This window comes from Alexandromys fortis, unplaced genomic scaffold (assembly GCF_014885135.2).
Source record: "Alexandromys fortis isolate MF-2015 unplaced genomic scaffold, M_Fortis_MF-2015_v1.1 scaffold_144, whole genome shotgun sequence".
Lineage (NCBI taxonomy): Eukaryota > Metazoa > Chordata > Mammalia > Rodentia > Cricetidae > Alexandromys > Alexandromys fortis.
The window spans coordinates 3479257-3503214 of NW_026068021.1; the positions used below are offsets into that span (position 1 = coordinate 3479257).

The following is a 23958-nucleotide window of genomic DNA, read 5'->3' on the forward strand; positions in this document are numbered from 1 at the left end:
TTTGCACATCTCTGCTTTCGACCTGGTTCCACCCCTTTTCTGCCTGCACTGGGCTCTGCCCTGACAGAAGCTCTCTCTCTGTATGTCTGTCATCCATCCATCTACCTACCAATGTACATATCTCTCATCCATCTCTTCATCTGTCCATATGTTCATTAATCTATCATCTACATAATCTATTATCTACCTAATAATCATTCACCATCTACTTAAATATCCATATACCCATGCATGTACATTCATGTATCCATTGCCCTATCATATATCTTTCTCTTTTGTTCGTTTGATTTTTTTTTTGAAACAGGATCTCACTATATAGATGAAACTTACTATGTAGACTAAGATGAACTCGAACTCACAAGAGATTCACCTGCCTCAGCCTCACGAGTTTTGATTTAAGGGCATGCGTCCCTATGCCCAGCTCTATCCATTTCTTACACACGTGTACATCCATCTACCCATCCATTTATCCACTCATCCATCCATCCAATGTATCTTTACTTTACAGGAAGCTTCAAAACCACAATTGTGTACTTTTCTCTCCTTGTACCCAGGGAAGTTATACAGAGTAGGTATGGCTTAGATCCCTACACACTGGCTGACCCCTCAACCCCTCCTCTGCCTCACGGGGAGCAAAGTGCACCTCAGGATCACCAGATCAGTCCATACCCTTTGTGGGTGTAGCAGCTGGTGGTAACAATTTCTCCTCTTGGAGTCCCCGGAAATCATTTCCCTTTCAATTTCAAGCCAGTACCAGTGGCGCGGAGAGGAGACCGCGTGCGCCGCCAACATGCACAGATGAAAACAATGAGCCACAGCGGCAGCCAACAGCGTGTGTTGAGCCACCCGAATTCGGCTGCCTCCAAATGGAGCCGTTGGGGCCCAGGGCTTCAATATTTAATGCTGAGACCAGAGGGGTAAAGCAGTACGGCTAGGTGGGGATGCACAGCCAAGTCACTGGCAAACTGGGTGGGTTATTACTAATTCAGAAGCCCCAGGACCCAACAGACTGAAAACAAACGGATGACTTCGTGGTGTTGCTGGCCGGCAAGGGTGAGGTTCCCACTGCTTTCTCCCAGATCGAAGGCTACAAGGCCTAAGGCAGGGCACAGCTGAGGCCCATTTCAGAACCTGAAATGAAGAATGGTATTTTTGTACTGGCCTGATGGGTTCAGGCCTGTGGTCCTGGATACTTGGAAAGCCGAAGCCATCCCAGGCTACACTTGAAAGTGCTTTGAACAATTCAGTGAGACCCTGTCTGAAAATTAAAATGTAAAACGAAACAAAGCTGAGGATTGTGGCACACGCCTAGAGTGTGAGGATCGCTCAAGAGTTCAAGGTGAGTCTGACCTACACAGTGAGTTTCCAAGAAAGCCGGGATTGCATAGTGAGAGCCTGTATCAAAGTCCAAAACCTAAGCAGTAAAAAGAGAGTTGGAGTAGGTGGTAGAGCCCCTGTCTAGAATCCCCCAGTGAGGGGCTGGGGTGTGGCTCAGTGGTAGAGCCCCTGTCTAGAATCCCCCAGTGAGGAGCTGGGGTGTGGCTCAGTGGTAAAGCAGCACCTACCTGCCATTCACAAGGCCCTGGGTTCCATGTCCCGTACTTCAGTAAAAGAAAGAGCACGAGAGAATCCGAATCCAAAGTTATACCCACGGAGTCAGTCAGTACCCTTTGCTGCTGCCCTTGGACATTGCAACAGGGCATTTCCTATGGACAGGGGGGGGGGGGGGGGGGGGGGGGGGGGGGGGGGGGGGGGGGGGGGGGGGGGGGGGGGGTTTGGGGGGGGGGGGGGGGGGGGGGGGGGGGGGGACAGTGCTGGCAAAGCTGCCGCACACTCCAGCCTTTTAGACCAAAGTCATTTTTACAGAAGTGGCAGTGACAGCTGGAAGATGGTCAGTTTCCCTGCCCTGGATGTCACATCTGCAGAAATAAGAGGCCAGCATTGAGGCCCATGCTAATTAGGCTGTGGGCTGTCTTTAGATTCTGCGGTTTTCCCACTTATGTGCATTTGCACCGGCTGTTCTCCTGCTCTGTCCCATTTGTCCCCTATCGCCCCTCTATTGCCCTGAGAACCGCCTCCACAACTGTCAGTCTGTGAGGGGCTGAGTTTCTCTTTCTGGAGGCCTTGGCTCTGGCCATGGGCCAAAGATCCTCATGGTGGGAGGCGGAGCACGTGGATCCATTTCGTGTTGGTGGCTGCACTGCACGCTGAGCGGAGGTGGCTCCTGTGGGTAGAGGAAATCAATGCGCAGCCTGCACGCTCAGCATCAATAATGGAATTCTTCTGATGGAAGGCTGGAAACATCCTTGCGGGGCTGGGCTGTCTTTAGCACGCTCTCAGTGGGTCTCATTTTTCTTTTCTAATTTTGTATCTTCAAGTCACACAATTTTTGTCTGGGAAGTCATCAGCTGCAAGTGGGCATAAATATATTACCGTTGGAGACCTGAGACGTGACATAGCTAGGGGGTGGTGCAGGCCTGTCAGTCTAGCACTCAGCCAACAGGCTGAGGCAGGAGGATCATCATTGTAAGGTCACCCTGGTCTACACAGTGAGACCATGTATCAAAGTAAAACATAAAAGTAAGGGCTAGGAGTGGGGCTCAGTGGTAGAACACCTGCTCAGAATCCCCCACTGAGGTGCTGGAGGCGAGGTTCGGGGTAGAGCTGGATCCCTAGGATTCCTGTGAGGGAAGGGGTTAACAGCACTGGCCGAGCATGTCTATGGCCCTGGTTCAATGCCCAGTATTGGAGTTTGGGGGTGTGGGGGTGCAGAGCAGGAGCTTTAAGACAGAACCAAGGTGCAGAAGCACCTTTAACTCTCTTTAACACTCGTCTGGCCACGAGAACTTAAAGAATCGGGGTAGTGACTGGCTTGGTGACGCACATCTGCAGTCCCTGTCCTTGGGAAGTCACTGTGAGTTCCAGTCCTGCCTAGGCTACGTAGTAAGATTCTGTCTAAATAGACACCTATCTTAATCATGTAGCTGCCTGAAATCCAGGCAGGTTTGTTGTTGTTTTTGGGGTTTTTGTTTTTTGTTTTTACCTCTTCCCTGTATTCTTGTAATAAATCCCAGATGCCACCTCAGATGTAAGCATCATACACACAGTTCAAGGGCACAGTCCCCATCCTCAGGGGCCTTGTGGTCTAGATATTTCTGGGAATGACATCATTCACATAGAGCAGATACAAGAGAAACCATGTAAAGAGCGCACTGAACTGTTCACCTGTCCTCCATCCTTGGCACCTACGTCTACAGTCTTGTTTCTGAGTCTCCTGGTAGCCTAGAACTCCCCATTTAGCAGATGATGGCCTTGAACTGACCCTCCTACCTGTACCACCTTCATACTGAGATTATAGACATGCACCATCACGTCCAGTTTATTCAGTCCTTCAAAGATTCATGCAAGTTAGGTAAGCACTCTGTCAACTAAGCCACATCCCTAGCCCATGGTATGCTTTGGGCAGGTGTATGTATTGTTCATGTGTGTGAGTGCAGACGTCTGCATGCCGCCATGGAATGCACGTAGAGGGCAGAGGACGACATCAGGTGTCAAGCTTTGCCTTCTACCTCGAGAGAGGGTCTTTTGCTCAATGCTGTACTAGCTGGCCTTCAAGCTCTGGGAAATTCCCGAGATTCTTTTTTTCACATCTCCTCTCACCAGAGGAACACTGAGAATCTAGATGTGTGTTACTATGGCTGACCTCTTGTGGGTTCTGGGGCTTTGAACCCAACTGAGTTACTTCCCTGGCCCTTGCTGTGTCAGTTTACAGCGCATCAGGTGTCACTAATCCTCCTCTACCAGACACATCCCAGGACCACGTTCACAGCGCATCAGGTGTCACTAGTCCCCTACCAGACACATCCCAGGACCATAGCTGGGTGTGGTAATGAACTCTGAGTAGCAGTCACAGGCTGAAGCTGCAAGCCGAGGGTGTCATCAGTTGATAGAGTGGGGCTTCCAGAGCCAAGGGGGTCAGGGATGCTGTTGAGTGTGCTTTCCACTGTTCCAAGGGTCAGAGGAGAGGATGGAAGCTGACAGAGCTCACCTGAAGAATGGGAGCAGAAATAGACCAAGTTCCATCCCAGGTACTATTAAAAGAAAAAAAAAACTAATTTTGTTGGTTTCTATAACATGTATGGCACAGTCTATCCTGGCCACAAACATCCTTCTTCCACACATCTGGAGGGATTTTCAGTCTTCCTGGATTTGCAGAGAATGGGGCTCTATGGACCACCTGGCTGGACTTCCCCCTCAAGAGCACACCTAAATCTCTTCCTTGACTCCCTCAGGTTCCCTTCTCTCTCATGTGTTTCCCCTCCCACACCTATCTTCAGGTCATCTGTGGTGCACATGCACATGCGTGCGCGCGCGCACACACACACACACACGTAGACACACACACACACACGAGGTCAACATCAGATGCCTTTACCTCCTGCTTTCTACCTTGTTTTGAGACAGAATTCCTCACTGAATGTGGAGTCCAATGTTTTCAGCTAGACTAGGTGGCCAGCAAGCCCCCAGGGGCTGTGCCTTCCCGGCACTGGAATTACAGGCTGCACAACCACTCCCAGCTTTTTACACGGGTTCTGATCCAGTTTGCTCCTCATACTTCCACAGCAAGCACCATACTGACAGGCCATTTCTCCAGTTCCCCTTGCCTGCTTTTGAGAGGATCAAGCTGGTAACATGATGAGAAACGGCTAGAGAGGGGGTGAGGAGGTTCAGAGTGCGCAGGAGCTGTAGAGCGGCACAGAGCAGGGAACGCAACAGAGGGGAGATGAGAGCGGAGTGCCAAGAATGAAGAAAGAAGAAAACAGAAGCAGCCAAAGTCAGAGAAACACACACAGGCCCATTACCTGCAGTACTCCAGGAAGCTGGCAAGATACCCTTGGTTACAGGGCTAATGCTGCCAGCTGCCAGGTGAGGGTCATGATACCCAGGGCAACTCTGAGACACCTAAGAGTCTAACACCAGTAGCTGAGTGCAAACCTAGAACCTCTAACCCCAAGCACCTGCGGCCATAGGTTCCTATGCTCAGGGCTTGCAGCTGGGAGGCTCTACGTCTGTCAGCACAGCCTAGAAGCCAGCCTTTGGCACTTAAGGGTACAGGTCTTCAAAACTAAATACACTTCTCCTTGCCTACTCATCATGGGTAGAGCAAAACAACCCAGCTTTACTAGTAAAGGGATGGGCCGTAGTGGCGTTAAAACGCCAAAACCTGGGGGAAAGCCACACCACTGTTACACATTCTACAGGCTGATTACGGCCTCACTGCTTTCAGAGTTGGAATGTTACAGATCCCAGAACCATGTTATCTTGGGCTGGAGAGCTTTAGCTCCTCAATTAGCCACCTCTGCCCATCAGTGCACGTGTGACCTAACATCTTTTGCAACTGTTAGGTAAATACTTTTGGAATGCACAAACAGACCTGGCTTCCACCAACCCAGAGGCTGCGAATGCCTTCAGATAGCATCTGAGGCCTGTAACAGAGGCCTCCCCTCTTGCTGTAATCCACCTGAGGTTTCCACCAAGGCATTTTAAATATCTTCACTTATCATTTTCTTTGGCCTGTTACTATAAAAACTCTGTAAAACTTCTACTACATCAGAACAAGATACCTGAGGTAAACAGAATCTATTCCTGTGCCAAAGTCCCTCATCTCTGAGGTGAGGACTGTGGTTTTGGACATGGGCAAAGCTCAAACGCTGCCTGTGGCTGCTAGCTGCCACTTAGAGAGGAGGATTGCATCACCTGCCCACTGGCAATCCGAGCCCAGAACAGGAAACTTCAGTTAAGGCCACAAGTCTCTAGCCTCAGCACCTGGAGCCCTAAATCTCTGTTTCAAGACTTGGCAGCTGGTCTTAGGGTTTCTATTGCTATGATAAAAGAACACCGTGACAGGGACAGCGTTCCTCCATCTTGTCCCTGCTGCAGCTATGTAAGGTCAGACTCAGAGCTGACTCTGTTTACACTCCCTCCTATGGGAAAATTCCTCAGGAAATACCCAACCCTGTCTCAGGGACTGAGGTCAAGATGCCCTGGTTAATTGCTGCTTTTTGCTTCTGTGAAACTGCTTGCTCTTCTTCCCCTGCAATGTTAACCACAACACTGTTTTTACCTGTTTTAAGCTCCCCGCAGAAAGCAGCTGGGGCTGCTCTGTGAGAACTCTTTCTCTCCGGGCAGTTGGTTGCTGGCCAGCTTAATAAAGACTCTCAAATTCCCGACTCTGGTTTTTGGGATCTTTGCCCATGACAACCACAACCAAAAGCAACTCTGGAAGGAAAAGGTTTATTTCATTGTACACTTCCAGGTGAACAGTTCATCACTGAGGAAGTCAGGGTGGGAACTGAAGCAGAAACTGTGGAGGACCACTACTTATTGGCTTGTTCCACCTTTTTTTTTTTTTTCTCTTGAGATGGTTTCTGTGTATCCCTGGCTGCCCGGGTACTTGCAATGTAGACCAGGCTGGCCATGAACTGAGAGATCTGCCTGCCTCTGCCTCCCGAGAGCTAGGATTAAAAGCATGAGACACCACTGCACGGCTTGCTTTTGCTTTCTTATAGAACCTAGGACAACCAGTCCATTGGTGGCACTACTCATAATTACTCCGCACTAATCACTAATTTAAAAATGCTCCCTAGGCCAATCTTATATTAGTATTTTCTCAACTGTGGTCCCTTCTTCTCACATAACTACCTTATGTCAAGTTGACAAAAATAAACAAATAAATAAAAATAACCAAGACAGAGATGTAGTAATCTGGGTCTGTTAGCCCAACTCATAGGCCTTTGAAATCAAGAGCTTGGATCACCACCACTTCAACATCTGGCCTAAACCACATGCATAGGGCGAAGATGTTCCAACCACCCTGCTAAGACACAGGCATCTTGGGTGCCATCTTGTAATCCATCTCTAGACCGGATCTCACTTCCAAGGCATAGCACAGGTGTTCCGTCTCTCCCCCAGTCCTGGGATCCCTACAGCTTCACAGACGGGCCACCAAGTCTGAGCATACTGCAGCTCAGAACCTCAGGACTGCTACAGGGACTGCCGGGCCACAAGAATCTCGCCCGCGGCCCAGTCCTGTCTCGGGCTTCCTGGTACAGGCCTGCTACCTCGCCCAGAGCTGCCTCACCATGACTCAGCCCAGGCCAGAGATGATGCGCGACCGTTCCAGAAAAGAGGCGGAGGACAAGGTGGGGCCGAGACGGGGAACGGTCAGATTGGTCGCACGGCGAGTGACGACATCACGGCGCGCGGCCCTCGGGGCCGTCACGGCGGAAGAGACTGGCTGGGCTTCGGTGACTTTTGGGCGCGCCCGCGAGACTAGCCTAGGGGTTACGGGATTGGTTGGCATTAGTATGGCGTCATCGAAGAGCGCCGGGAACGCCCAGGATGAGTGACTCTGTAAATGTTGGCTGAGAATAAATGGCCCTGGGTGCAACAGGTGCAATGCTACGCTTTCCGGCCTTGCGAGAAGGCGGGTGGCACGCGGGGATTGGAGCCGCAGTTCCTACTGCGGTGTCGCCGGGCTGACCACGAAGGAAACCGCTGTCTGTCTCCGCCGCCGGCTACCCACGAGAGCCAGGTACCAGTGTGTCATTGTGGATCGCGCTGAACCGGGATCACAGGAGCTGCTGAGGAAGTGGGGGGTCACAGGACTAATGAACCAGGGCCTGGTGTCTCAGCGCGGTGACATATTACATCCCCAGGTCAACTGTCCTGAGCCAGTGTCCGTGAGCCAGGCCTGATAATGCAGGCCTGTAGTCTCAGCACTGGGGAGGTTGAGCCATTCGATCGCAAGTTCCAGGCTAATTTGAGCTAAATAATGAAGATCCTTTGTCAAAAAACAGTCTAGTACCAGACGAGGCGGGTTGCACCTTTAATTCTAGTGCTCCCGGAAACAAACATAGGCGGATTTCTGAACTGATGGTCAGCGTGGGCTACAAAGTGAGTTATAGGACAGCCAGGACTACATAATAAAGACTACCCTAACCCTATGGGAAAAAGAAAAAAAAAAAGAAAGAAACAATCGATGGTCATTTGGTAATAGCATCAAGTGATGGTAGCTTTCAATAAAAAAAAAACTTTCATAATGTGGATTCTGTTGTGCACGGTGCCAAAAGGTTTTTCTAGCCGACAGGAATGAGAATCGACAGTAAGCAGTTAAACACACTAGGAACGAGGGCAGGTAGTGAATGGAGGCTGGCAGGTGGTACGGATGGTGTTCGAGAAGGCGGCACTGTAGATTGGTCCTTGCAAGGCAAATAAATGTTTACTGAAGCCTGAGAGTTCTAGGCAAGGAAGAGGTTAGAGAGGGGAAATGGTCAAAAGATGTAAAAAGGTGTTTGGGGGACTTGAACTCTGGAGAATGCAAAAGTTTTGAGCCATTTGATGAGTGACAGAACATAGAAGAGACTTAGCCTGGCCTTGAGGATGCCAGTCTCTTAGTTGTCTGTTTCATGTGGGTAATTAATGGCTCGTGCCTCCTTCCCTGATGAGCTCTGGCCTTAAATCATTAAATAGCAAGCATAAGGTAAAACTCAGTGCATAAGGGAGTAAGAGGCAAGGGACACACCGCTCTGGGGAGTGTAGTCAACTAATGTCATTTAGCACCTGGGAGTAGAATCTTGTTGATGTCAACAAGTGTACTGGGGAGATGAAATTGCAACCTGAACTTTTCCGTGGCAGCTCTGAGCTGAATCTGGAAAGTCCTTCTCCTTCTCACCACCTTTGTTTTGGTTTTGCTAGGGCTGGGGATTGAGCCTGGAACACCCCCTTCCCACGCAGACATTCTGTTACTAAGCTAAGCACCCCAGTGTCTCTCTCAGACATCATCCGCCTTTTTTTTTTTTTTTTTGAAGTAGGATGATCCATCAGTGAATCCTGACTCTGACTCCTCCGCACTAGGATTCCAGTCGCTAACCATTACCCCTGACTTTTTCCTTTTTTTTTTCTTTTTGAGACTGGGTCTGACTGTATCTCTGTGACTGTCCTGGAACCTGCTACATAAATCAGACTGGCCTTGAACTCACAGAGATATGCCCTCCTCTGCCTCTCAAGTAACTGATATTAAAGGCGTGTGCTACCATGCCCAGCTGTACCTGACTTTTTTATGGGAACTCTAGAGATAGAAATTCAATGCCCAGGCTCACAAGGGAAACAGTTTATCAGTTGAACTATCTCCCTGGCCCTCTTTCTACTGTTTTATTTTTGTGTTTTAAGCAGAGTGTGATTGTTAGCTTTAACTATCCACCTGGCACAACTTAGAAGCACCTGGAAGAAAGTCTCAATGAAGGATTGTCTGTCTATATTGGGCTGGCTGGTAGGCATGTCTCGGGCTGGGTGGGGAGTTTCAAGTTCATTGATTAGGGAAGACCCAGTAAACTATGGGTGGCATCATTCCCTAGGCAGGGGGGCCTGAACTATATAAGAATGGAGAAATGGAGTTGTGCTCAAACAAGTGAGCAAGCATTTATTCATGTCTCTCTGGTCTTGACTGTGGATGTGACGTGACTGTTTCAGGTCCCTGCCACCTTGACTTCCTTACAGTGATGGGACTATTACCTGGAATTGAGCGAAAATAAGCCCTTTCTCCCTGAAGGTTCTTTTTATCACAACACAAGGGAGGAACTGATACATCTGGTCTCCCAAAGCTGTCCAGGCTGGTCTAGAGTTCGTGTGATTCTCTAGCCCCAGCCTTTAGAGTGGTTGGGATGACAGGCCTGCACCACATAGCATGGCTTGGGAGTCTCAGGGTGCATTGAAATGTGACTTTCCTGGAAATCCCATGACTGGGACATGCCTTGTAAACTAGGATCTAAAAGGTCTAGACAGCAAGCCGCCTCCAACCGTGGGTGTGGGTCTCCGACAGAGACTTGGTATTTATGGAGAGACTCCCACTTGCCTCCCTGCTGAAGTCTTGAGCGCTTGTGAGACTTCAGTCTTTCCCATGGCCCCAGGATGATTCTGATAACCCATGCTCCCCATAGAGGGAGTCTCTTGGTGTTCATTGGCCGCAGGTTACAGGTCCTGGTGATTAACTTGGGGCCTCATTCTCTTCATTCTAGTTCCCACAGGGATACTTAAATACCTACCTGTGTTTTGGACACCGTGTTCATAATGGAGTTTCCTGACTTGGGGAAGCACTGTTCAGAACCGACTTGCAAGCAGTTAGGTAAGAACTTTCGAGGGTTCCTTCTAGGAAACAATATTTCATTGGCTGTTTTGTGAGGGACATCTGGCTATTACACTATTAACTAAGTAGTTGGCCTCTGCCCCGGCCTTTGGCTTCTCAGTATAAGGACTCCAGTGCAGGACACAGGGTCTCTTCGTCACTGTAGTTCAGCATCCCCCTAAGACCTGGCAATGGCTGCCAGGGCTATGCAGATAAAGTATACAGCTTGGGTGGTTGCGATACCACAGAGATGGAATCCGTGTTGAGAGGATAGCTTTGTGGGTCCTTTGGTGTCTCTTGGCCTTATTACATGCACTGGGGTTGTGGCTGTGTTGATAGAACTCCTTGCCCAGCATGTACGAAGCTCTGGATTCCATCCCAGCACCATGTAAAACCAGTGTGGTGGCTCATGTCTGTAATCTCAGCACTGGAGAGAGAGGTACAGGCAGGAGGAACACACATTCAAGGTCCTCCTAGGCTACACAGTGAGTTCCGGGGCCAGCCTGGGCTAAATAACACCACTGTCTCATTTTTTTTTCTTTTTTCTTTCTTTTTCTTTTTTTTTAAATTTCCTCTCCCCAAAGTTGTTTTCTCTCACACACTTCAGGGTGTATATGTCTCTGAAAGGAATGAGGATCCCAGTGTAGATATGTTCCTGCTTTGACTGCTCTGTAATCCTTTGGTTCCAATCTTTCAGAAACTGTTTCGTCTTGATTTTTGTTTTTTAGATTTTCTGCCAATAACATGTGACGCGTGTAAACGAGATTTCTGTAAAGACCATTTTTCCTACGCGGGTCATAAGTGTCCCCTTGCATTCAAGAAGGTAACTCATCCTCTGGAGTCTGGACTGCATGCACCACACCTGTTCTGTGCAGGCCAGAGAACAGTCTGCGATAGTCATGCTTTGAGTTCCGAATGAGCGGGTTTATTAAGTGTGTAGCAAGCCGAGGTAAAAGAGTCAGTAGCGAGAGAGAGCTGAAGAAGGGGAGATGGTGGATGGGCAGGTGAATAGTAAAGCATCATCCAGTTGGGCACTTAGGACATCCAGCAGGAAGAGACTGGGGAGGATGAGGGAGGCAGCCGGAGCTCCCAGTTGCTGTGTTCTTCTGGCTTCCTGTTCCCACTGCAGGCGCTGTCCTGTCACGGGGTAAGCAACGGGCCCTATATGGGAAGTCGTTTCCCCTCTAGCTGTTCTCCATGACGTGGTGCTTTACTCTTGGGCTGCATTGCCGTTCTCTTCTCCCCGGCACAGTTAGGGGACGGACCCATCCCCGGTCAAGAAGGCTTAGAGGACGTGTTGAGACAAACACGATTGAGCTTGAAATGGAGTGGGGATGGGTTGCATTATGGCTTCCAGAGCCAGCTTCTCAGTGAATGCAGGGGTCAGGTTAGCAATATAGCAATATACCTCACATCTATACAGTGGATACCAGCCACAGCAGGTGCTTACATTAATTGGGTTTTTTTCTATTATTTACTTGTTTAGTTCCGGTTTTTGAAACAGGGTCTCACTTCGTAGCTCTGATGGCTTAGAATTTTCTGTCAGTGAGGCTGACCCTGAATTCATAAGAGATCCATCTGTCTCTGCCTCCTAAGTGCTGGGATTAAAGGTGTTCTCCACTACACCCAGCTGCTATCCACATTTTTTGAAACAAGATCTGTTATTGAATCTGGAGCTTACCAAGTGGCCTGATTGGCTGGCCAGCAAACCTCAAGATCTCCACAACTCTGCCTTTCTGGCATTGGAATTACAAGTACATACTGCCAGCCAGGCACAGTGGTAGCACACGCCTTTAATCCTAGTACTTGGGAGGCAGAGGCAGGTGGATCTCTGAGTTCAAGGCCAGCCTGGTCTATGGAGTGAATTCCAGGATAGTCAGGGCTACACAGAAAAACCTGTCTCAAAACAAATAAAAACAACAAAATTGAATGCAAGCACCTAACTCTTTCATGGATGCCAGAGTCTGAACTTGGGTCTCTGAGCCATCTTCCCAGCCCCTTTAGACTCTGCATGTAAGGGAATAAACACCCGTGGAGGGAGATGGCCAATTTTTAGTGTCTCTGCTTGCTACAAGACTGTATGGAAGGACTCACATAGATACTGGTGATTTGTACTCTGAGCTGTCTGTCCCTGGTGGGTGCAGAGGGTCAGCAGTGACAGTCTTCTGGGACAATCAGGAAGTCAGGAGAGCCCTTGATTGCCTGTGCAGCCTGTGCGTGCAGATGTGCTGACTCCAGATAGTGTGTGTGTGTGTGTGTGTGTGTGTGTGTGTGTGTAAGTCAGGACTGAGCTAGTTCAGTGGATGGACTGCGGCTATAGGCAATGACCCCTGAGGCCCATGGGGGAAGTCTACACCCTCCCAGCCAAATTGTGCTGTGTCTGAGGGCAAGGAGAGGACAGCCTCAGATGCCATCCACCCTGTTTTCTGAGATAGTCTCTCACTGCCTAGAATTCACCAAGTAGGTTAGCTGGCTGTTTAGCAAGCCCCGGAGATCCTCATGTCTCCACTCCGCGGTGTTGGGATTGCCAGCACATTTCACCAAACCTGGCTTTCAGGTGCGTGCTGGGAGTAGAACTTGGGTCCTGGTGCTTGCATGGGTATCTCTACCACCTGGGCTGTCTCCCAGCCCTCAGATTGCACCCTCAGTGTGTGCTCCACAATCAAGCCTTCACAGTTGGCCCTTCACCTTCACACACTTGGCTTGTGGATTCCCCTGCACCAGTGAACAGCAGGTGTCAAAAGTTTCTTGTTCCTTGGGTCTTTGTAGCAGGAGTTTCTAGGAGATTCCACACTGTCCAGCAGACACTGGGAGATGCCTATTAGAACCCCGGGTCCCTCAAGTCCATGGGTTCACTTTGTCCCAGAGGTGACTCACAGGTTATGTCAGTGAATTCTGCCACTTCCTCTGGTGGCATATGGACAGGGGGTAACTTTGTCATATGCCTGAAACAGTGCTGGGCACAGTCCAGCCAAGTCACTGGGGTGGGTGGGGTGGGTGACTCACATTCCTGTTTACCAGGTTCTGATGACTAGGTGACCACCTGTTGGTGTGTCATCTGGACCTTTCCTTGTGCCCATGTGTCTATCTGGAGATCACACAATAATGCTTTGTTTGTTGGGCACATCAGCCACCTGAGGCAGCCCTCCTGCAGACAGCAGGCCACACATGCCTGTGATCCCTGTTTCCGTCTGGTGTCAACTGCCCCATCCCCCCCTGGCATGGACCCCTCCCTCAGTGGCCCTGGCTCAGAGTTTTGCCTTCACTCGCTCCAGAGCCCCCTCAGTGACCGACAGACAGCAGTGTGGTGTAGCCTGTCCACTGCCGAGGCCGTTCTTCCTGCTGGTAAAGCCACTGAGGGTCAGAGAGGCAGCTGCATAGAGCGGCTGCCGGGACCCTTCCTGCCAGTGGCTCTGAGGGGTCAGGTGGGTCCCCCTCACAGCCATGCACCTCCCCGATCCCTTCAAAGCTGGCGGTGGCCTTCCTTGGGTCTTTACTCTTATGCTGTAGGTGACATCCTGTTACCGCACAGTTTCTTGTCCTCACCAGTGTGCTCCCCTGGTAAACACATTTTACCCTCTGTGTGTGAGTGTGTGTGACATTTGAGTGGGAGTCTTGGTGTCATTGTGTGTTCATTATTTCAGGATGTGCAGGTGCCCGTGTGTCCCCTCTGTAATGTCCCTATCCCTGTGAAAAGAGGTGAGATCCCAGATGTGGTGGTTGGAGAGCACATGGACAGAGACTGCACCTTTCACCCTGGGAAGAACCAAAAGAAGGTGAGAGCTGGGTTAGGGCTGGCACACACGCTGACTGAAACACATGCTAACACACAACATAGTGCTGCTGCTGCTGCTGCTGCTGCTGCTGCTTTGGGGAGACAGCATCTGACGTAGCCCAGGCTGGCCTCCTATTGCTGTGCAGTCAAGTATGACCTTGAGCTCCTGATCCCACTGGCTCCTCCTGAGTACTAGAATTACATCATGCTCTCCCATGCCTGCTTTATGTGGTGTTGGGGATCGAACCCCGGACATGGTGCTTGTTAGGCAAACTCTCTACAGACTGAGCCACATCTTAGCCCTAAGGTGTCTTTTCTAAGTGTGGAGTGCCGCCAGGCAGTGGGAAGCTGAGGTCTTCCTGCGTGGTGAGTGGGGAGTTTGCTGCATGGGAACAGTTCCCAAGTCTCACAAGGGTCCCCGTTTAGGTCCTCATCTTCAGGAGTCCCCAAGTGTCTCTTCTGAGATGAAAGAGGGCAAGGCTTTCTAGAACATTCTGTTGACTCTCTCCTTTTCTGCACTCCCCTGGAGTCAGAAGAAGGGGTCACCTGTCCTCTCCTGGGGGTGGGGGTGTACCTGTCTTGGGTTTTCTTGGAGAATAATGGGACTTCTCAGAGAAGGTTTCTCCCCTGCCACCCAGAGGACAGCACAAGTGAGCACTGTGTGGCCCTCGAGCCGGGCATAGCTGCCTCCATCCTGCCCCACCATTGGGACTCACAGCCTCCATCCAACCAGGTCTCTCTGGGATGCGGGCCTGCTGAGCCCCACCTCCAACGCCTGTTTCTGCCCTGTGCTGTGTTTGCTCAGAAGGCTTGCTCTGAGGCTTCCTCCAGCTAACAGCTGGGTCTTGTCTCACCTGCCAGCTCCAGGTCACGTGCCTTTAGCTTCCGAAATCTGGCTGCATCCTTTCCCTCTCCCTTTCTTCCTCCTCCTACACTCCGGCTTTCCTCCCCCTCCTTCCCTTCCTTCTTGTTTTTGGGACTTAGTCAAGCTCACTCTTGATCCTCTGCCTCAGCTGTCTGAATGCTGGGATTATAGGCCTCCTCCATCAAGACTCGCTCTTTTTGTTGTTTGCTTTTCTAGACTTGTTCCTTTTGGAGAAACCTCTTGGGTGCTGTTTTGTTGATACTTCACGAGGGGAAAAACCTTACCACTTGCAGAGCCCTTCCTTAGCAGCCTTCTGTAGGCCACACTTTCCCAGGGCCTGAGCTCCGGGCTTAGGAGCCCTCCCATCGCGGCTGCTCCTCCCCTGGGAGCTCCTCGTGTGTTTTTCTCCTGCTTATTGTTTTCTCTGACGTTCAGCCTCAGCCTGCCCCACCATTTTCCAGAGTAAACACACACACACACTTCGGCTGTACAGCTTCTAGAAGAGTTTTTTTACACACACGTGCATACATGCATGTATACACATACATGCACACACAGGCCGGGGAGCAGCTCAGTGGATAAAGCTTTCCACCTTGTCATACAGGCCTGAAAACCTGAGTTAAAACCAAATAAGCCACTGTCCCCAGAACTCGTGAGCCAGGGGCCCCTGTGGAGCTGCTGTCACTCTCTTGCTTTGCCTCCTTTCCTGCCCTGGTTTTCTTTCTGCAAGTTTCAGTCGTGCGCGCGCGCACACACACACACACACACACACACACACACACACACACTCTCACTCACTCACTCACTCACTCACTCCTGTCCCTCACAGGACCGGGTTGCAGGCATATACATGTAGCCATACTCAACTTTTACATGGATGCTGGAGATCTAACCTTTGATCTCTATGCCTTGACAAGTGCTCTTTCCCACTGAGCCGTCTTTTCAGCTTCAGGGTTTTTTTTTCTTTTGTTGTTGTTGCTTTTGTTTTTATTGGGCAGCGTTGGAGAATGAATCTGCTGCTAAGCCACAACCATAAGCTTCTTTGTATGCCTGTGTATTGTCAGGAGGGAGTGTTTGGGACTTGGGACACAGGTGGAGTCAGTTCTCTCCTAACTCAGTCTCTTTGAGTGCTTACAGAGTCACAGGCCTGTGCCACTGGGCCCAACTGACAGGGCCCATTTGGGCTGGGCTGGTGACAGCTGCTCACAGAAGCGACTTTATCCTTGCAGGTTTTCACACACCGATGCTCGAAAGAGGGATGCAGGAAGAAGGAGATGCTGCAGCTGGCTTGTGCACAATGCCATAGCAACTTCTGCATTCAGCACAGGCATCCTCTGGACCACAACTGCCAAGCTGGGAGCAGCTCGGCCAGCAGGGGAAGGTGAGCACGAGACTCCTGGTGCCGCCAAGCTGGTGCGCAGGAGCTTAGATTCTCAGTCAGAGCTGGGGTCCTATGAAGTTAGTTCTGCAGCTGCTGCATGCTGGATACCATAACATCAGGAATCTATTCTTTTATGGGCTGAGAACAGAGAATTGGCAGCTGTTTGGCTCCTTCTGAGAGGCCTCACCTCTCCCAGTTTCTCCCAATCTTTGGTCTGCCCAGTACTCCCTGGTGAGCCTGGCTTTGTAGGCACATTGCTCCCATCTCTGCCTTTGTCTGGGTGTCGTCTGCCTGAGCACCCATCTGCATCCTGCCTCCTGCTCTATTAGGACATAGTCAGTTGTTGAGGGCTGAGACGACTCTGTTTGGTCAACTCAGACTTGTCTCTAAATGAAGTCCCTTCTGAGTGGTAGGGTTGGATTTCTTTTTTCTTTTGTGCAAGGGAGCACAGGCACAGGTCATCCTTTATTGCTATTTTGGGGGGGGGGGGAGTTGTTTGTTTTTTCAAGACAGAGTTTCTCTGTGTAGTTTTGGAGCCTGTCCTGGAACTCGCGCTGTAGACCAGGCTGGCCTCGAACTCACAGAGATCCACCTGCCTCTGCCTCCCGGGTGCTGGGATTAAAGGTGTGTGCCACCACCACCCATCTTGTTATTGCTATTTTTAGAAGTAGTAGAAACTTCTGTCTGTACTCACTCCTGAGTCAAAATGAAATATAACTTATGTGTGTGTGTGTGTGTGTTTATTTATGTGTACCCCTGCCCACCTCCTACCCATGCATACACTCAGGTGTGCATGGATGTTAGTCCCTGAGTTCCACCTTGTCTGACACAAAGCTTCTTGTTTGCTGTGGTGTGTGCCGGGCTGACTGGCCTGAGAGTTTCCCTGTAGGTTGCTGCCTTCACCCCTCACATTCCTGTAGGATCCCTGGGATTGCAGACACACACTAGCATCTGGCTCGTTCATGGTGCTGGGAGTTAAATGGGTCCTCAGGCTTGTGCAGCAAGCACTCTCCACTGAACCATCTGCCAGCCCCATAAGTTACCTCTTAGTCTTTAATCTTTATTTGGGAGTAAGGATACATATATGCTACAGCATGCATCTACAGAGGTCAGAGGACAGCTAAGTTACTTTGTAATTGCACTTGACTTTCTTAAGCTGTTTGTATGTGATCCAGGCTGGAGCACAACCATCTAACTGCATAGATGTGAGTGGGCTTTTTGATGCAGTGAGAGGATCGAATAAACACGTCTGACTTTCTCTGTAGGCCTTCAGCATCCAGCGCTCCTGAGCAGAAGCCATCGGGAATCAGTTGGCTGGCCCAGCAACTCAGGTACTGGTCTAAATTGTCTCTCAAACATGTGACACAGCATGCCTTCATAAGAAAGGCCAAGCCTAGCTACAGTGGCTGTGTCTAGAGTGGCTCAAGTGATCCCCAAGGCCCTTTTTCATGACAGATTCCTTCTAGGCAGTTCCGATGTGTGGTGACCTATCGCTTCTTTCTCTTCTTTTCCAGGCGGACGGTGAAGTGACAGCATGAGCCACACACCAGCTCCTTTCTGTTGGGTTTTAACCCTGGCCTCCAGCACTTGCCTGAGTCTTTATGGAAAAGTCTCCATTGACTGTTCAAGTTAGGGCAGAGAGATGACTCAAGGGGTAAAGCGCTTGCCTCACAAGCCTGAGGACTAGTTTATTCCCAGAATTCATGTTTTAAAAAAGCCAGATATGGTTGGTGCTCACTTATAATCTTACCAATGTAGAGTGGAGGCAGGCTAATCCCTGGGGCTCTCTAACCAGCAGCCTGGCCTAATTGGGGAGTTCCAGGCCAGAGTGACATCACCTCAAAAAACAGGGTGGACATTTCCTGAGGAGGGACATTGGAGATTCATTGGACTTCACACACACAGTGCATAAATTATTTAACAAAAGAAATGAGGCTGTTCAGCAACTTTGAGGTGCGTTACGTTCCTGTAGCAAGCTGCTGAGTTCAGGAGCTGAGGACCTATGTAAACATCATTAGTGGTGGCTTTGGCCTGTGCTATACCATTTCTGGAAAATTCTGGCCTATAACAGAAAAGAGCTGCTAATGTCTCTGAATTCTTCCCTACATGGCTTTTGTAATGCGGTGTCTGTGGGGCACAGTCCACTCAAGAACTCAAGTCAGTGTGGTACCCTTTCCTGTCCCAGGCTGGGGCTGCTGTGGAGGGAGAATGTGCACTTGGTACAGTGGACTTAAGAAACCAGCTTAGCCGTGCCGTGACTCCTCATGCCCGGCTTCAGTTTTCACTTCGAGACAGAGTCTCACCATGAAGCTCCAGCTGTCCTGGAACTCACTCTGTAGACCAGGCTGGCCTTTAACTCACAGAGATCCACCTGCCTCTGCCTCCCAAGTGTGGGTCCAGTTTTAACTCCCAAGAAGAGCATCATGAAAGGGAAGCCTTCTCTGGACTTTCTGGTGGCAGCAGGCAGGGGCCTTCTTCTTGGGCTCTTCTTTGAGGAGCAGAAACCCAGACAGGAGGAGCAGTGGAGAGGGTCTCCCACCAGCTGCCCATTCCCACGTAGGGGAGAGCACGTCTGGAGTGCCCCATGACAGATACCAGCATTAGGTTGATCCGGATGACCACTGGGTGTCAGGGATGTCGTGGGACCATCTCTCCCCCCCCCCCCCAAGCCGGTTTTGCTCTTAACCCTGATTTCTGACACCTTTGGGGCAGTTGAACTCCTGAATGACATACCTCGCAGCATTCTGCAGGGTTTTGTGGCCTCTGGCTTTAATGGGGAGGCAGGACTGGGGCTCAGTCTGTTCTCCGAAGACTTGACTGTGAGTGTCCTAAGCCAGTGCCTCTCCAGGGTCCACGTCAGTACAGCTCTCGACTCTCATTGCATTGCTTCCTACTCCCAGTCTCTGACTAATTCTGAGGGGACTTGGGGTTTGCCCTTAGAACAAGGTCTAGGCTGTGGTGCTGTGTGGAGACATTGAGACAAATCATTTCTTTGCCTCCACTTCCCAGGGTGGTAGCCCCTAGCCTTCATGGTGATGGGCACTTGAGATGTAGCCAGCATAATGGAGCTTTTAATTGTGCTTCAGATTTGAAATATCTGGGTTTATAATTCAGCACTGTTTAAGTATGTTAGGGACTTGGGTGTGTGAACCTACCTCCTAACCATTTATGAAATAAAAATGCCTCAGCTGAAGTAACTCCAAATTGGGGATTAAAAGTCATTGCTCCAGTGATTTAAGAGTTGTCCCGCTCTTGCAGAGGACAGGAGTTCAGTTCCAAGCGTCGCTCACAACGACACGTAAACTTCAGCTCCTGGCATTTGACGCCTCTGCCCTCTGTGGGCACTTGTACTCAAAGGCATACACCCTTAAACACATAAAGAAAAATCAGAAGTATGTTGGGAAAGGTTAGGGCCTAGCTTTGTGGGTGAACACTCGCCTAGCGTCCATCAGTGTGGAGCTGAGGCCATGATTCCATAGGAGAGCACCTGCCTAGCACCCCTCAAGTCTGGGGAATGGTTTTTAGTAGAGCACCTGCCTGTTGTGTCTGAGGCAAAGGAAGCAAAACAAAATCACCAGACTTTGAGGACTATATCAAATGTAAGACATTGTTTATATGTTAAAGTATTTTATGTTTAACGGTAAATAAAATAGTTTATTTCACCTGTTTGTTTTTTATTTATTTTTAGACAGAGTCTCTCTAAATAGTGATCTCTAGACCAGTCTGACCTTGAACTCACAGAGCTCCTGCCTCCACCTGGAATTAACAGAGGCGCCATCACCCTCAGCTTGTTTACTTTTCTATGTGTGTGTTCTGTCTTTGTACTGAGTATGTGCCTGGTGCTTCCAGAGGCCAGAATGTGTTTTCTTAGGAAGTGTGGATACTTATTTTCAAAGTCTGCATTGTGTGTGTGTGTGTGCGCGCGCGCGTTCACGCGCACACACATGCATACGTGGAGTTCAGATGTGTTTGTTTGCACATGTCAGAACACAAGCATGCACAAATGTGGAGGCCTGTGGATGTCTTCCTTGGTTGCTCTCCACCTTATAGCCTGAGGCAAGAGACTCTGCACCCAGTGCTTGCGGTTCCTCTGGTCTAGCTGCCAGCCAGCTCCAGGAATCCCTGTGTTCGCCTCTTGCATGCTGGGACTACTGGAAAGCTGCCATGCCCACCTGACCCTTCTTTCTTAAGATCTGGGGGCTTGAACGCTGGTCCTCACACTTGTGTGGCAATCACTTTGCCCTCTGAACATCTTCCCGGCCCTGTGTGCTCTTTTAAAGCAGGGACTTAGCAGCTTGTCCCTCTACTCTAGTACAGATTAGGATTCTCTGTCCTCAGCTGCTGGGGTGCTATGGGCAGAGGCTTTTGGGGAACACTAGGTGGAGGGAGGAGCTTTGTATCCATAAGACTTGCTGTTAAGCCATGTGTTGGTGTCCTGGTCCCTGCCCAGCCACCTTGAGTGGGTAGTAAGGGTCTGTTTTCATACCTGCCCCAGGTAGTTAGCATCATGCTGTATGAACAATGCTGGGATGAACAGGTGCATTGGCATCCCTGTGTGTCATTCAGTGAGTACCAGCATGGCCTTGGGCACCCTCAGAACACTCCCAGAGGCACAGGAAGTGGGGCTGAAGTCAGACTGAAAAATGGAGAAAATTGACAAGAAAATGTAAAGAACCTGCAAACACAAGAGTGAAAACTTAACCAGCTGAGAAACAAGAATTCTAATGTAATTAATAACTGCTTAAGGCCTTGCTTTTCTCAGCTCGCTGCTCCCAAAGAGGACCAGAGTTCAGTTCCCAGCACCCATGTCTGGCAGCTAACAGACTGGTACTCTACCTCGGGGTGAGGGTGGGGGGGTTCTGATGCCCTCTTCTGGTCTCCATCAGTACCTGTACCACATGTCCACACTGAAACACATAAATTTTTTAAAAATCCCTTTTAAAAGATTATATCCCCATCCAAGGCACTCCTAGAACCACCCTGTGATTTCAGTTATAGGAAAGGGAGCAGAGATAGAGGAAGGGGTGTCCCCTAACAATCCGTTAGGTAACAAAATTCCAAAAGCTACCAAAATCCTACATGCAGCCACCATTGAAGACACTTAACCACTGATCTTTAAAAAGCTCACACCCATGGGCTAGAGAGTTGAGCTGGCTGGAGAGAGTTTAAGAGAACCCAGGTTCCATTCCCAGCACCCACGTGGTGGCTCATAACTGTCTTGTAACTCCAGTCCCAGAGGATCCAATACTTACTCTCCTGACCCCTGTAGGCACCAGGTACATACATGGTGAGCATATATGAAGGCAAGCCAAGTATACATATAAAAATAAATATAAAACTTAAAAAATTAGGCCAGCCAGCCATGGTGACACACACCTTTAATCCCAGCATTTGGGACCCAGAGGCAGGCGGATCTCTGAGTTGGAGACCAGTTTGGTCTACAAAGCAAGTTCCAGGACAGCGAGGACTGTTACATAGAGAAAGCCTGTCAAAAAAAAAAAAAAAAAAAAAAAAAAAAAAAAAAAAAAACAAGAACAAAATTAAGGAGCCCACACCTATACTCTGATGTGTGGTTTATTATTTACTTTGGTGACTTCTTTTTTCCTCTTTGTTGTTTTGAGAGTGTCTCATTATCTAGCCTGATAGACGTGTGACCTCTGAACTCACAGAGATCCACCTGCCTCTTCCTCCCAAAGGCTGAGACTAAAGGTGTGAGTCACTACACCCAGATCGTTTCTTTGAAACAACATCCTAAGTATCCACGGCTCACCTCAAGGGAGGTCTTGAGCCCCTGATCCTCCTGCCTCCACTTTCCAGGTACTAGACTCACAGGCGTTTATCACTCTACCAGTCTCTAAGGTGCTGGTGATGGAACCTAGGGCTTCACCGATGGTTGGTGAACATGCTACCAAGTAAGCTACAGCCCATCCTGCTATTTTGATAACTCGTCCTGAAATTCTTTTCTGCATTGAAACCAAGGATTCTACTTTACCTGAATCAAGGTTCCCTAAAAGATTTTTAAAAATTTAAAGAAAACTTGACGACTCGGTGCTTGCTGAACACTTCCTGCTCTTCTGAGAATTCAAGTTCGATTCCCAGCACCCACATCCATCACACACTCAGCTCACAACCATCTGAAACTCCAGTTCTGGAGAATCCGAAGCCCTCTACTGATCCCTGCAAGCACTGCAGTGCACAGATCACATGCAGACAAAACACTCATATACAAAACATTAAAACATTTTTTATTTTTAAAAAGATTTCTTTTATTATGTATACAGTGTTCTGCCTGCATGTTTGCCTATATGCCAGAAGAGGGCACCAGATCTCATTACAGATGGTTGTGAGCCACTGTGTAGTTACTGGGAATTGAACTCATGACCTCTGGAAGAGCAGTCAGTGCTCTTAACCTCTGAGCTATCTCTCCAGCTTTAAATCTTTATTTTAAAATAAAAGGAAATAAAAAGAGTTTTAAAGAAATTCCTCAGGCTACTACAGGTGACAGAATGGAGTTCCCATCCCTGTTGCTGCTGAGAGGCCTGCACAGAAGCTGCCCCAGTGGGCACAAGCCAGTGGTCACTAGATTGTCCAGGCATGTCACATCCACCTGCCAACCATCCCCAGTTCTACAGAGTGTAAAATTGACCTTTACCTTAATTATTTGTATACATGAGACTGAGTGTTTTGCCCACACATATGTCTGCACTTGTGTGTGCCTGAGGTCAGAAGAGGGTGTCATAGCTCCTGGAATTGGAACATGGCAGTGGTTGTGAGCCACTATGTAGGTGCTAGAGCTGAACCCAGGTCCTCTGGAAGAGCAGCAAGTGTCCTTAACCACTGAGCTATTTCTCCAGCCCTGAAAGATGTCTTATGGGTTTATGTTGTTTAAACAGAATCCCATCATGTAGCCCAGGCTAGCCATGAGCTTGAAATCCTACTGCCTCCACCTCCCAACTGCTAGAGTCCTGGGATTACAGGCAAGAGCTCCCACACCTGTCAAGCCTTGTGACCTCATTTCGTGGAGCTGCTTGGGATCTATGCCTGGTATAGGCTGGAAGGGTCAGCACGTTAGCCAAAGGCTTCCTTCCTGTCTCTTATGGGGCAGACACCTCTTTGACTGCTCTGACATCTTAGAGCTGGCTTTGGGAAGGGTCGTTCTCCCCATCTTGGCTGCTTCCTCCCTTTTCTGAGTTGTCTTCTGTTGTCAGATCCAGTCTATCTTTGGGTGGAGTCCAAAGCCTGGCTGTTTCTCAGACCAGAGACTAGGGACAGCGGCTGGCTTTTCAGGAGTGTGAGCTGCAGTTTCTGTCCTTCTCACAAGATGTCACCAGAAGGCCTTCTTTGGAGTGGAGGTTGACAGTGCCGCAGACCCTTCCTGTGAGGCACCGAAGAACTCGGTGGTGTCCCTGAAACCTGGGTCTGAGCAGTCAACCTCACCTGGAGTAACTACTGGGGACTAACAAGGGTCTCTTCAGTTCCTCAGCTCCCAAACGAGTTTGGGAAGTGGGTCAGTATGTGGGTGAATTAGATTTTCTTTCCCAAGTTCAAACTTGAAAAGGGGGATCTTTGATGTCCTCTCTGCTTTACAAGTGTCTTCTTTTCCCCATGTGTGTGTGTTGTGTGGTATGCATATGTGTAGTGCAGAAGTGTGTGTGTGTGTGTGTGTATGCACACGCGCGCGCGCAGACGGAAACTGATATCAGACATCTGCCTCAATCACTCTCCACTTTATTCATTGAGACAGGCACTCTCAA

At 49.5% G+C, this 23958-nt stretch overlaps 1 protein-coding gene across 2 annotated transcripts; it reads left to right on the forward strand.

Annotated features, from left to right (window-relative positions):
• The first annotated feature begins 7373 nt into the window (after positions 1 to 7373).
• Zfand2a (zinc finger AN1-type containing 2A) lies at positions 7374 to 19866 on the forward strand. Of its 2 annotated transcripts, XM_050163242.1 has the most exons (7): positions 7379 to 7594; positions 10077 to 10183; positions 10912 to 11006; positions 13828 to 13959; positions 16053 to 16204; positions 17470 to 17535; positions 17719 to 19866. In XM_050163242.1, the coding sequence occupies exons 2-7, from the start codon at positions 10129 to 10131 to the stop codon at positions 17732 to 17734; spliced, it is 516 nt and encodes a 171-aa protein (XP_050019199.1). In that variant the 5' UTR covers positions 7379 to 7594; positions 10077 to 10128; the 3' UTR covers positions 17735 to 19866. The 2 variants fall into 2 exon arrangements, with proteins under 2 accessions (XP_050019198.1, XP_050019199.1); XM_050163241.1 differs by lacking the exons at positions 10077 to 10183; positions 10912 to 11006 and having other exon boundaries at positions 7374 to 7594.
• The last annotated feature ends 4092 nt before the right edge of the window (positions 19867 to 23958 follow it).

What these genes read in the sequence shown, in the direction of transcription:
- Zfand2a (XM_050163241.1), top strand. Translation starts at nt 7,418, where the DNA reads ATGTTGGCTGAGAATAAATGGCCCTGGGTGCAACAGGTGCAATGCTAC. An exon ending in CGGCTACCCACGAGAGCCAG is followed by an intron (nt 7,595 to 13,827) that starts GTACCAGTGTGT and finishes TCATTATTTCAG; the next exon opens with GATGTGCAGGTGCCCGTGTG. An exon ending in CTGGGAAGAACCAAAAGAAG is followed by an intron (nt 13,960 to 16,052) that starts GTGAGAGCTGGG and finishes TTATCCTTGCAG; the next exon opens with GTTTTCACACACCGATGCTC.